We start from the raw sequence: 13,820 nt of genomic DNA, 5'->3' as shown, positions 1-13,820 counted from the left end.
ATGGATAGTGTATCCACTCCTCCTAGTAGTAGTGTACCCGTCGTCACACAGATATGGAGCAGAGCTAACTTTACACGAAGATTGACAGTACAAAGCCTGTGAGTCGTCCAGGGTCTAAACTATTCTGGTTTACAGATAGATGCGTCACTCATTACTTTTCAACTTTAAATGTTGTTTTAGATTAGTCTGCGAGTTTGTTATTCGAAAGACATATTTTCTTTTGTCTCAATTTTTGCCTGGGAATGATCAAAGTGATTGTGAATCATGCTACTGCCAATCTCACGTAGATGGAGCACCAACACTTTCCTCATGAACCTTTGAGAGTAGAACGCTCGCGAATGTCAAAACGCCGGACAAGTTGTTATAAAAGGTCTTATCACTCGCCCCTCACCGCATATGGGTGTGGGAAGTGGGCCAGGTCAGAGGTTCAAAGCATAAATATATGACTGATCTATATAATAAATAAAATGAGGCATTTGAACAACAGGTGATTCGTATATGCATTAATGAGAAACCTTGAAATTTCACCATTATCACTCAGATATCATAAATTGATGACGTAATTATCAAAAAATATATGTTAACTGTCTTTCAGCTTAATCTGAACGATTCAAATCATGGATAATTGACCTAGGTTGTACAAAACGTATGTTTGGATTTGAACCAATGCCAAGACAGTTTGTACCTAAAAGTGGGTCTTCTTGCTCTGTGGTCAGTCAACTTAAAATTCTGGCACAAAGGTTATAGATAAATTATTGCAACAACCACGCAACACCCTGTATGACACATACGTGGGAATTTATACGTTTATTCATTAATGTATTTTCGTAAGAACTTTTTGAAACGAAAACATGTTTAATTGGTTATTAAGGATAACAAAACGAAGAATTAAATAATGTGGAATAATTTGAATTCTGTTGATCATCAACCCTGATGATGGGGAGGGGGGGGGAGGGCTGTCATTCTATTCTATATTGCTGGAATTCTGAAGCCCCAAGTAAACATGCCATTTGAAAACGGAAGAAACTTCCACCGACTGAACTCTTTTTTTGATGGACTTTGTAATAATAAAAGTTGTACCTAAATCCCCATCTGTAACATCTTGGACCACTGGTGATGGTGATATGGGATCGAGGCTGTCACACGAATTATGGCAGTATGCCAACCATCATTTTTTCTGAGCTGTTTTTAATATAAAAACAACGACTTTGTTCTTTTCTTTTTTTTAAAAAAATGTAACCATATTGTCAGATAAATAATACATAGATAGTGCAATGTTCGCAGATTTGATAAATGGAGACGAATTTGGGAGTTTTTACATGTGTATTTGACGATATGCATAAAAGGTATCACTATCAGTGGCATTTTTGGCACGAGCCATGGCGCACGACATCAAAGTTAGTATGGTTGGTATTTTGATCAGAGCACCGGTCGGCACCATCAACTGTGATTGATACATTTGGTGTCAGAGTTCACACAATGTGCGTCATAGAATGTTTACAAACACTCCTGATTATCATCACTATCTCACTTTACAAGTGTATCACTAAGTCAGAGAGATAACAAGTAAACAACCAATGTAAAATAGGGTGAGATTCCTTGTATTGAATGTATTTTGATGTACCTGGTACAAAAAAATGTGATCTGATTTGGGCGAATGTTATTTGTAATGTTGATCTGTTACAGTCGAAAACTTAGCAGTGGATGCACATACCCTATTAGCTTCGATCCTTAGATATTTGAAATAAAGACACTGAGAAGGAAAACTTTTAGAGAAGGTTTAATGGCGGATTAGTTGTTTTCCCCCAAAAAACGATGACCCTTCCTACATTATCTTGAATTCATATGAACCGATGCCAACAACGTACCCCTTCAAACCAGTACGGACAAAACAATTCATATATGTCAAACATTGACATTTTCATCGAAAAACATGTCAAAAGTAAAAAAAAAACAAGTATATTTATTTATTGTTTATGATGAAATCTTATCAAATGTAGAGATCATTCCCATATTATAAAACACATCCCCGTCTAATACATATGTTTGTAGAAGCCAAGGGTTGGGATTGTGACCGTATTTCATTGAGTTTGACACCATTTTGTAGACCTATTAGCTTGCAATGGAAGGACCTCATTCTTTCATACATGTTTTTAGGCATCGCAGATGTTCAAATATTTTCCGATCAATAAATTAGGATGCTTACATTGGGTAAATTTGACAGTGTAAGCTTCATTTGAATTTGAAAGGACTTGCTCTCTCTCTCTCTCTCTCTCTCTCTCTCTCTCTCTCTCTCTCTCTCTCTCTCTCTCTCTCTCTCTCTCTCTCTCTCTCTCTCTCTCTCTCTCTCTCTCTCTCTCTCTCACACACACACACACACACACACACACACACACACAGAGGCAATTAGATTGGCAGGCAGACAGACAGAGAGTTACATCACAGTTACCTCATCCTAATCCCCACTGATAACATTTTGAATTTTAAATTAATATTCGCCGTGCTTTTATTTGTAATACAGTGGGGACGGTACCTCATCACCTCGTGAGTACAATGCTGCAGCGAAGGGTGGTCTCACATACGGCAAATATCTAGAACTAGATAAATTATTGTCTTGCAATACTAGACAGAGTGACTTGAAAGGATGGCCTTGTCACGACGAACATCTTTTCATTTCGGTCCACCAAGGTAAGTATTTTGTTACCATCGACATACATGGCAAAGCTGGATTTTAGGTATACTTTCTCACACTAATTCTTATTTTTCTAACTTGGAGTCAAATAGGTTGACAGTACAGTGTGGATTCGTGGTCATCTAAGGGGCGAGATCAATACTTCAATGTTGGATAAAACACATTTCTTTTGGTTAGGCCTCAGAATCCCCCCCCCCCCCCGTCCTCCTCTAACTAAATTGGCAAAAGTTGAACATTTTTCAGACCCTATGTAGTAGTATGTAATGCTATGAATGCAAAGCCAGTACGTAGCGAGGAAATAGTCCTTTTGTTGACACTTTACTTTATTTTTAATTAGTGCGCAGCCATGCATTTACAATACGAAATTTTTCCATTTCTCAATTTCACATTTTTATAGAAATATTTGCATCCATTAAATTAAAGTAAAAACCGTTTTTTGTAGGATGAGAACTAAAATGGCTCGAACGATTGATCTCGTTCCTAATTCTATTTAATTAATAGCAAGTCTAAACTAAATGGAAGTTATTCGAAGTGGAACCTTTACCTACGACGCTGCCCCCGTGTTAAAGACACCTGTGACCTTAGATATGTTTCAGAATGTAATAAAATATCGCAAATATCGATAATATTAACATATTTGGGCGATAATATATGAAAGGAGTATAATAACACGGGTTTGTAGGATCACACACCGCGAAATATCAACAAGACACGAACCATCAGAGAACGACATCATTAATTTTCAAACGGCTGTTTACTCAACAAACATTTCGAAAATAGTACCTTCACATCCAAAATAATTTTCTATTAACAATATATTCAATGTTGAATATAAGTGAAACAATCTCAGGAACATGCATGCAAATAAGGACGCGTAACTTGCTTGTATGAATGACGTTACTACACTTTTAAATTTACTCCACCCTGACAATTGTTTGTATGGATGAATACAAAAACCGGCATTACCGATTATACTGTCAGTACACAGCGAGAATAGTGTATGGAGAATACGCTTATTTCAACATTATTCGACAGTTCGAGTTAGTATCCGTCGCCTGGTGGTGGCAGTCCCAGACGAAGTGGGTACGCATGCTTGTTAGAAATTTCACGGAAAGGGGGTGCTTTTTCAGATCACCCTCCGAAAATAGGGGTGGGATGCCCCTTTTCTACTCTCTTTCGGAAGAAACTTCCCGACGAAGGACCGGTGATGAAGGTCCCGTAATCCAGGACCGTACATTATTAGTACTCAGACATTAGGGCAAACAGTGTACGTACGTGCAGTGTATGGATTAGGTGTCCTTGAAGGTAAAACCTCCCGGATTTCGGAAATAAGGGGGTGTTTTTTGCAGTGATTTTCTCCCAGATTCACTAAAAAGAGGGGTGTTTTTCATTGAAATATTCCTGGAAAAGGGGTACATTTGAAATTTCACTTAAAAAGCATGGGTACCACCCATCCAGGGACTGCTACCATCGGGATCTGTCGCTGGTATAAATCTCAAATCCGGGCAACATTACGAGTCCCTGTGGTAGAACCCAAACCTTGTATATTGAAACAATGGATGATGAATCAAAAGAGCAAAAACAAGGACAAACTTGTTCATCTACAGAACAAAAACTTGTTCATCTACAGAACAAAAATCAAAAAGAATTCACGAATCTTAATTGAACGAACATGCCAAATGAACAATCCACTATCTCCTACTATACTAGTAGTATCAATAAGAAACATTCCTTATATAACGTATATACAACTATATGCACATATGAATTCATTTGCTGCGGAGTGTGGGAAATGATGTGTACTCCACGAAGCTGATTAGAAATTATTTTGTTCATACACAAAGGGTTTAATAGGTCTGACAATAGTGTATAAATATTATTCACAATTATTATAAATGTATTATGAAGAAAAAAAGATCAACCCACAACACAAGAGGAAAAAGGAGAGTGATATTTCAAGAACTTAGTATCCTTTCCAAAGTTAACGTTGGATATACTCTTTATGTACAAATTGAACGAAATGGTAATAAAACTTACTGGAAAATCTTTTAACTGGATTATCGGCTTCAACATATTTTGATATTTCAGTTTTCTCACTCATACTTCACCTAGAAGTCTTTCAAAGTAAACAATAAAGCTAGATCTTATATATTTGTCTATATTCTTTACAGTATACGAACTGTGGTTCAAACAAATACTTTTTGAAATCGACTCAATACGGCATTTATTTGATGATGATTGTCTAGATGAACGGCAAATGTTGGTTATCATTTCACGAGTAAACAGAGTTGTACAGATAATGAAGGTAGGTTTTTAACAGTCACATCGGTGACATCACACTACGCCACACTGCACCACATCATACAACACAGCAGCACAGCACGGCACAGCACAACACAGCACAACACAACACAACACAACACAACACAACACAACACAACGCAACACAACACAACACAACACAACACAACACAACACAACACAACACAACCCAACACAACACAACACAAAACAACACAACACAACACAACACAAAACAACACAACACAACACAACACAACACAACACAACACAACACACTACACTGTGACACACCACACTACACCACGACTTCCCAGACAACATCACACTATGTAGCACTACACCACACCACACCACATCGCATCGCATCGCATCGCATTACACCACATCACATCACACCACACCACACCACACCACACCACACCACACCACACCACACCACATCGCATAACACCACACCACACCACACCACATCACACCACACCACACCAAAGTCCACCATGCCATACCACATACATCATACCAAACCACACCATACTACACCACACCACATCATACTACACCACACCACATCATACTGAGTATACCGAATCATACTACACTGCAGCTGCATCACACCACAACCCATATCACACTACACTACACTACACTACACTACACTACACTACACTACACTACACTACACTACACTACACTACACTACACTACACTACACTACACTACACCATCCCACACTGCACAACACCATCCCACACTAGACCATTAACTACAACACACCTTGCTGGTCTTCGCATGTAAAGGATACATGTAATACTGGTAATACACACACTAACAAATTGGGACGTTTTAGATGTTTACATTGTAAATTGCGTAAATAAACTGGCAGCATAACCTGAAGAAAATAACTAATTAGCTTATGAAATATGAAAGATTACACAAACAGTACTGTATTCAAATATTAATTCCTGTTCCATTTTTTCCCACTTAGTTGTTGGTAGATCAGGTGACGGTCCTAGAAACCATGTCCCCATTGGACTTTGCCGATTTTAGAAGTTTCCTGACGCCTGCATCTGGGTTTCAGAGTTTTCAGTTCAGACTCCTTGAAAACAAACTTGGAATCAAAATTGTAAGTTCGAACGTATTAACAAGGTTGAAGGAGTGAGCAGAGTGTTGATTAACTGCCGAGTGAGGGCGTGTACAGACTAAACTAGTAAGACGTGCATACTTTCATAATATACATGTATGTTAAAGAACAGGCAAATTCACCAAAAGGGTTAGGGTGACAAAATGTATGTGCGAACCATAGGGGCGAGTAGTGTTTCTTAGATTGTTGTTTTCCTTGTCTACGGGCTAAATGTAACAACGTTTTGACTATAATTTCCTACCTATGAGAAAATAGTGTGTTATATCTCAAGACAAGTAAAAGAAGTTAGTTGTCTGAGGTTATAGTGGTCCGAGTCTGAATATCCGCTACGAGTAGAGAGATTGATACAGTTGTAGCAGCAGGATTCGTAATACGTACGCGTGCCCCTGTGGTGCGAATGTACCTACGTACCTGTGTATGTATGTATGTATGTATGTATGTATGTATGTATGTATGTATGTATGTATGTATGTATGTATGTATGTATGTATGTATGTATGTATGTATGTATGTATATGTGTGTGTGTGTGTATGTGTGTATGTATGTATGTATGTATGTATGTATGTATGTATGTATGTATGTATGTATGTATGTATGTATGTATGTATGTATGTATGTATGTATGTATGTATGTATGTATGTATGTATGTATGTATGTATGTATGTATGTATGTATGCACTGTGCATATTATGTGTTTATTTTTCGCTGTCATGGCGATATTTTTAATTGTACCGTGATTTGCATCTTTATTTTTCATAGGAAAATCGCGTGAAGTACAGTCAACAACATTATTCTGAAGTCTTCAAAGATGATATCAAGTTATTGGAAAACCTACAAAATTCAGAAAAAGAGCCGTCACTGCTTGATCTATTGCAGGTAATAATTCCATTTTAGAGTAAAAACTGACCGTCGAGTAATTGTACTACAAGCTTAAGGTACGGGTATCTACAGTAGGTACATTTTAGTCGCCAATAGATGTAGTGAATCTGTTGTCGTAATCACATACCTACAATATACTACAATAGCTAGTTCAGCTTGTAGACGGAGTAAGGTGGGACTCGATTTTGATACCCCTCTCCTCCTCCGGTGTTCAAGCCTAACCAAAACAAATGTGCGGTTCCGATTACGCTCAATTTTAGAATATGTGGGGTTGGTAGATTATTTTTTTTCATGTGCGACTGTTTAGTTCAGGTAGTTATGTTTCCCGTTGTTTTTCATATGGTCTCTGTGTTGTACTGCAGATTGGAAGAACAGTTTTATATTGTCTTTTTAAGTTGATTGCAGTTTCCGCATCCACTATTTCTTGCGAGACTTCACAATAGTCTAGTTCCTATACAGTATCGTTACCATTTACACCTCTACCCACGTAGTCTAGTTCCTATACAGTATCATTACCATTTACACCCTCACTAGTGTAGTTCCTATACAGTATCGTTACCATTTACACCTCCACTAGTCTAGTTCCTATACAGTATCGTCACCATTTACACTTCTACTCACATAGTCTAGTTCCTATACAGTATCGTTACCATTTGCACCTCTACTCACGTAGTCTAGTTCCTATACAGTATCGTTACCATTTACACTTCCACTCACATAGTCTAGTTCCTATACAGTATCGTCACCATTTACACCTCTACTCACATAGTCTAGTTCATATACAGTATCGTTACCATTTGCACCTCTACTCACATAGTCTAGTCCCTATACAGTATCGTTACCATTTACACTTCCACTCACATAGTCTAGTTCCTATACAGTATCGTCACCATTTACACTTCTACTCACATAGTCTAGTTCCTATACAGTATCATTACCATTTACACCTCCACTTTAGAAACCTGGCATCCAGACTAGCCTACACCGTACAGTGCATTAATGGGAGTGTTGACAAGAGCTATCATAGTAAAGTATATACCCGTATCAGCTAAGTAGTCTATAATACAAGACACGTGTCCACACATATGCTTGTGAGTTTTATTTGTTGAAATTTTAAAGTTTAATATGTTTTGTAGTTTGTTTTAACAAGCCCAACCTATATAGCAGAAATATATTACGTGTCTTATATTAAAACAGCATCATGTCTGAACCTAAACATGGTATAATTACAAATTCATGGCACAATTATGGCGGGAATCTGCTTTGTGCTAGCGCTGTAAGTCAAACATTTTGTCTACCTCACTTTTGGCGGGAAATAATGTATAGAGCAGAGATTGAAATAATACAATATTATTGTCTTTATTATCAGAGGTGGCTGGCGAGAACGCCAGGACTCGAGAAAGATGGTTTTAACTTCTGGGGAAAGTTTCAAAACAACGTTACGAAGATGTTGGAAGAAATATTACAGACAGCACAGGTCTGTGGTGATAGTTTTGCATTGCTTGTGTAATTATTTTTTTAACCCATGAAAGGGTCGTGCACAAAAGAGGCAGAATTTGATTGAGTAAGAGAAAAGAATTATATAAAACCTTTTTTATGTTGGTCATTTTTTTTCTGTGTGGACGTACGTGTACATTCATGTTGCAGGCAAACTGATGAACATGTCAGAACGCGAACAATGTTGAAACTTGGAGTAATTATACTGTCAGTATCGTTACTAATGGTAATTATACTGTCAGTATAATTACTCCAAGGTTGAAATAAAACTAATTGTAGAAAGGATCGTTTCATAATCGTTCTTTGTATTACTTTCCGCAATAGGCAGAAGACGACACCTCTATGAGTGAAATATTGATGTCTCAGTACATGAAGCAAAAGGAAACGTTTGATACTATCTTTGATGAAAGAAAACACAACGAGCTGGTGGCGAGAGGTCTGTAATACTAATACTTCATTGAGTAATGAAATAACGAAACTCTATTCTAACATACAGTTGCTGGCGGAGCCCCACACGGGTTCCGCAAACCTGAGTGTACAGCGCCACCAACGACTGTACTGAAATCTATGGAATCACAACTAGACTAAATTGAGATATTTCTTCAATCAACTGCTTTATACAGTAAATGTCACAACAAACAACTTTACAGCTTTGAACCTATAACACGATACGTAAACTTGGCCAGTCCTGCTCATAGCAGTCACTTGTAGCATGGGTGTATTTTTACGAAGATATTGTAAATTTGTATTGCTTGTAGTAAAGCTAGGGCCCCCAGGATAGGACCAAGGCGTCAATCCTTATATCATCCTAGTAAATGACGCCATTTAGTTTAATCCATGGATTGACTTTTAACATTAAAGCTGTACGAGCTGCAACTGCAATGATGTTTCTTGAAACCGTGTTGTTAGATATGATTTAATGGTAATATTGTACACCCTGCACAGTATTGAACAACCCAAGGGCTTTCAGCATTTATAGTATGGTACAATATGTCCAATCAAATAGATTTTGGGGTCCGCACCTTAAAATCAGCACCCCCCCCCCGATGAACCACAATTTCAACTTATTACTATACTACTTATAGATAAAATAGACCTCTAATTGACATAGTATACAATGTCTAATTATTGGTATTTTAACACATTTCAGTGAATATATTAATGGTTGTCGGATTGAAATTTTTTTTACCCCAGTCACAGCTAATGCAGTTTAAACAAATGACAGTGGCTCTGTTATATCTGAACCGGCCTCTTATGTCTTTCGGAATACACTCTGCTGTCTGCTGCTAGTACATCGATTGCCTGCTAAAGAGCGCCACCTATGGTCGAAATGAGCACACACATATATCCATGTTCACGATAAATTTGTTGCACAATAATCTCATTCATATTTCAGACTTGTAAATCTGAAGCGTGTTCTGCATTTACAGATTGGGTCATATTCAGACTAAAATATTTCTCATCTGGTTTTATTTTTCTTAGGTGAGAGAAGATTTTCCTTCAAAGCCATGCATGGAGCATTAATGATTTCTTTCTATCGAGATGAACCACGTTTTAATCAACCTTATCAACTCCTAAACCTCCTCATTGATTTAGATTCTCTCCTTATCAAATGGAGATGTAAGTAAAATGACCCATCTCTTCGTTAAAGTGGCCATGTGGATGAGGATTGGGTATTTATTTTGGATTTTTAATTTATAAAACAATTTTATCATGGCTTCCTAATTGAAAAGTCAATGTGAAACAACATAGACCAAGTCTGGGTTTGTAACTCAATACATTGCATAAAAAATGTGTAGAAAGTTTGTTATTGTACGTAAAATAACAAACATTTGTACATATTTATTAATCTTTCGCCATTTATTGAGTTACAAACAATGACTTGGTCTATGTTGTTTCACATTGATATTTCAAGTAGGAAGCCATGATAAAATTGTTTTATAAATTAAAAATCCAAAATAAATACCCAATCCTCATCCACATGCCACTTTAACATTTTCCTGTTTGAGGCATTTTTTCTTTCATTTTCTGTTCATGACATGGACACTGGAAGCAGCAAGCATGTGATTGATGACATTTTTTGTGCATGTGTGGTACTCAATGTTGAGGAACTTTATTTCTTTCAGCTAATCATGTGATGCTGGTGCAAAGGATGCTAGGAAATAAACCTGGTACTGGTGGTTCCTCTGGATATCATTACCTCAGATCAACTGTCAGGTAAGAATTAACAAACACACACACACACACACACACACACACAAACAAACAAACAAACACACACACACACAAACAAACATACAAACAAACAAACATATATACATAGATCATGGCATCTGCAAAATCCCTTCATATATATTTTTCATAAATATTTTTGTATGTTGTACTAAAGTGGTGATTAATTGGTTAATGTTACTAGCAGGGTTCTCACCAGCCTTAAATGAGTGCTGGTTGGTAATTAATGTTTACAGACCAGATATGGGTTTTGCAGAGTGAGGCATCAAGGCCGACCTTTGTCTAGCCTGTTAGCCCTACTACTGAGGTGCTAAGAACCCATATCCAGTCCGTAAAGGTTTTAACATATTATACCCTATGGCGTGTTAAAATACATTTATTTGGAAACAATTGACCTTATTTGGGGCAAAATGTGCCTGGGTGTGATATAGCCAATTATTACATGAATGTGAGGGTACTGTCCCCCACTGAATTACAATGGAGGTGATACGAATGTGACACTGGGTATATGACAATAATATTGATGGTGCAGTTAAATCAATATCATGTCAATTGTAGATTATATGCACTAGACATAAGCCTCCGTAAGTCTCATCAAGTTCATATATTTACTAGTAAAAATTCTCAATTGAGATCCATATGTCTTTGCATTGTTTGACAATGGAAATATGATTTCAAAATAGACAAACCCAGCTGAAAAGTAACCACATAAACATCTTGGAACAAGAAAAATGACTTTCTGTTTTCTTTCAGCTTGCCTTCTAAAATTTGTTATTTTTAAAAAAATATTTCAGTGACCGTTACAAGGTGTTCCTTGATCTGTTCAATTTGTCATCCTACATTGTACCACGTCAATACATTCCAGCCCTGAACTCTGACATCAGAAGACGTCTATGTAGTATGTCCAATGGTGACGATGAGAGCGATTCAGCAGACTCCGGTACCATGGATGATCACGATTTCCATGAAGCTGAAGTAATGATGACAATCGGACCTCAAAAACAAGTGTTGAGAGACACTGGAAATGGTTTTGTGCCATGATTCCAAAAGTACCGATTTTTTGCCATGAATGATTCCAGAAATCAAGTCTGTAGATTGACTATAGAAAGACACTTGACAAACAGTTTCTACAGCTGACTTTGGAAATGTCAAAGGGTTGTTATTAATTAAGTTTTGAAGTACAGGGTAATGAAATCATTTATTGGGAAATTTACAATTTTATATTTACATGACTTAAAGTACAAAGAGAATAGAGTATACCAGTCAATGTCAATATGATATAATATTACATATGTACCCATGATTACTTGCATCAGTCGATGCCAATACTATTAGTAGCTGCACTTAAAATATTACTGCATATCTGTAAATAAGTGCGTGATCGTTCCTTGTACACGAAATTACATGATCACAGAGTATGATGTTTAGGGAAAGATGTTGTTTCAGATAACAGAACTCCATGCCATGTGAGCACAGGTATGGGTACTCGTAAGTATTTGCACTCTCACTCCCCAGTGCAACTATAGTGAACCCCACAAGCACTTGTGCAAATACATTGAGTATGCCACACGTGCACTCATGTCATAGGGTGCTGCCATGATATTATTCCCTAATATTTTATTCATTCATCTGAGGAAAGTATGAGTAACATAAGGGGTCTTATCATTTATGTCAAAGATGAGTAGTCACAAAACTGACATGTCAGTATTTTGTAGCCTGTGTGAGACACCATACTTGAGATTACCTGGTATACAATACAAACCTAATTTGAAGAATAAAGTCTGGCAAATAATGACAAAAATTGTCACTTTTAACTCATAGGAACCAATGATTGCTGTGACATTAGAACAACTGTATTTTCTGTTCAAATGTGTACAACTTTGTTTGTGTTCGGTACAGTTGGTTATGGTTTCCAAATCATATCAAACTTACTCAATGATATTTACATCAATATTTAGTATTATTTTAAATTTGATGGTGATCAACAGTTATAAATATGAATATATGGATATGATTCAATATCACATGTTGTTGTAGTTTGAAAAGAAAACTGAACGTTTTTTTTCTTCAAAAATGTAAAATAAAATTATATATCATCATCTTTGAAAAACCATGAAACATTCTATATTTTAATTTATTCCAAACTACAGGTAAATTCAAAGTTAAATTCAAAAGCTATCAGATAAAAGGCATTGCTTTTTAGTGCCTACATCTTCAACAGATTTCTACAAACTCTTGTAACACTCCAAAATATTTTCCAAACATTCCATTTGTCTTTACTTCCAAGTTGTAGCATTTTTAGAAGATTTGAGAAATCTTGCAATTTAGAAATATTTTCCAAACATTCCATTTGTCTTTTACTTCCAAGTTGTAGCATTTTTAGGAAAGTTTAGAAATCTTGTAACACTCCAAAATATTTTCCAAACATTCCATTTGTCTTTACTTCCAAGTTGTAGCATTTTTAGAAGATTTGAGAAATCTTGCAATTGTGCAACACTCCAAAATATTTTCCAAACATTCCATGTTCTTTACTTCCAAGTTGGAGAATTTTTAGAAAAGTTTAGAAATCTTGTAACACTCCAAAATATTTCCAAACATTCCATTTGGTCAATACCGCTTTCATAATTGTTTACACACAGACATCAATCCTGTGTATGTAGTGCCATCAATGACTAGTCAACAGGTAATTCAGTTAACTTAGACAGACAGAGCCATTTCAGTAAATATTCAAGTGTATTTTCCAATTGAAGAAAATGAAATAAAACTAAGTGAGATGTTACTACTACTGGGTTTTAATATTACATTTAAACTATGATAAAGGACAGACATGATATTATGTTTTGGATTACATACTCATTTGGTAAGTTAAAGTTAAAAGGTGCACTTTACAGTCTGTTTATTTTGATGACTGTATGTTGTAGAATTTCAATATCCACAGATATACATGTACTACATTTCCCATACTGTTTTGAAGAGATTTATGTGTGGCATCACTACTCGATGTACACGACAACAGTAGATGTAGAATGCACCTCAGAAATGAACTGTTTAACATTTTTTGTTATTTTGTTCC

The 13,820-nt window shown here is 36.4% G+C and overlaps 1 protein-coding gene across 1 annotated transcript; it reads left to right on the top strand.

Moving 5' to 3' along the window:
• LOC144438729 (tryptophan 2,3-dioxygenase-like) lies at nucleotides 1–11,788 on the top strand. The gene is made up of 10 exons (XM_078127882.1): nucleotides 1–98; nucleotides 2,522–2,688; nucleotides 4,864–4,997; nucleotides 5,982–6,119; nucleotides 6,899–7,015; nucleotides 8,388–8,495; nucleotides 8,840–8,951; nucleotides 9,998–10,135; nucleotides 10,642–10,732; nucleotides 11,542–11,788. Exons 1-10 carry the CDS (start codon nucleotides 1–3, stop codon nucleotides 11,786–11,788), a joined length of 1,350 nt encoding a protein of 449 aa, XP_077984008.1.
• Nucleotides 11,789–13,820: the final 2,032 nt, after the last annotated feature.

The sequence above is a fragment of the Glandiceps talaboti genome, chromosome 8, assembly GCF_964340395.1.
Source record: "Glandiceps talaboti chromosome 8, keGlaTala1.1, whole genome shotgun sequence".
Taxonomy (NCBI): domain Eukaryota; kingdom Metazoa; phylum Hemichordata; class Enteropneusta; family Spengelidae; genus Glandiceps; species Glandiceps talaboti.
The sequence above is the reverse complement of the archived record's forward strand: the minus strand, read 5'-3'. Positions and strand labels throughout refer to the sequence as shown.

Excerpts from the sequence above, each read along its gene's own strand:
- LOC144438729 (XM_078127882.1), top strand. The coding sequence starts at position 1 with ATGGATAGTGTATCCACTCCTCCTAGTAGTAGTGTACCCGTCGTCACA. Across the intron at positions 2,689-4,863 it reads TTTCATTTCGGTCCACCAAG|TATACGAACTGTGGTTCAAA; the intron begins GTAAGTATTTTG and ends TATTCTTTACAG. Across the intron at positions 10,136-10,641 it reads TCTCCTTATCAAATGGAGAT|CTAATCATGTGATGCTGGTG; the intron begins GTAAGTAAAATG and ends TATTTCTTTCAG.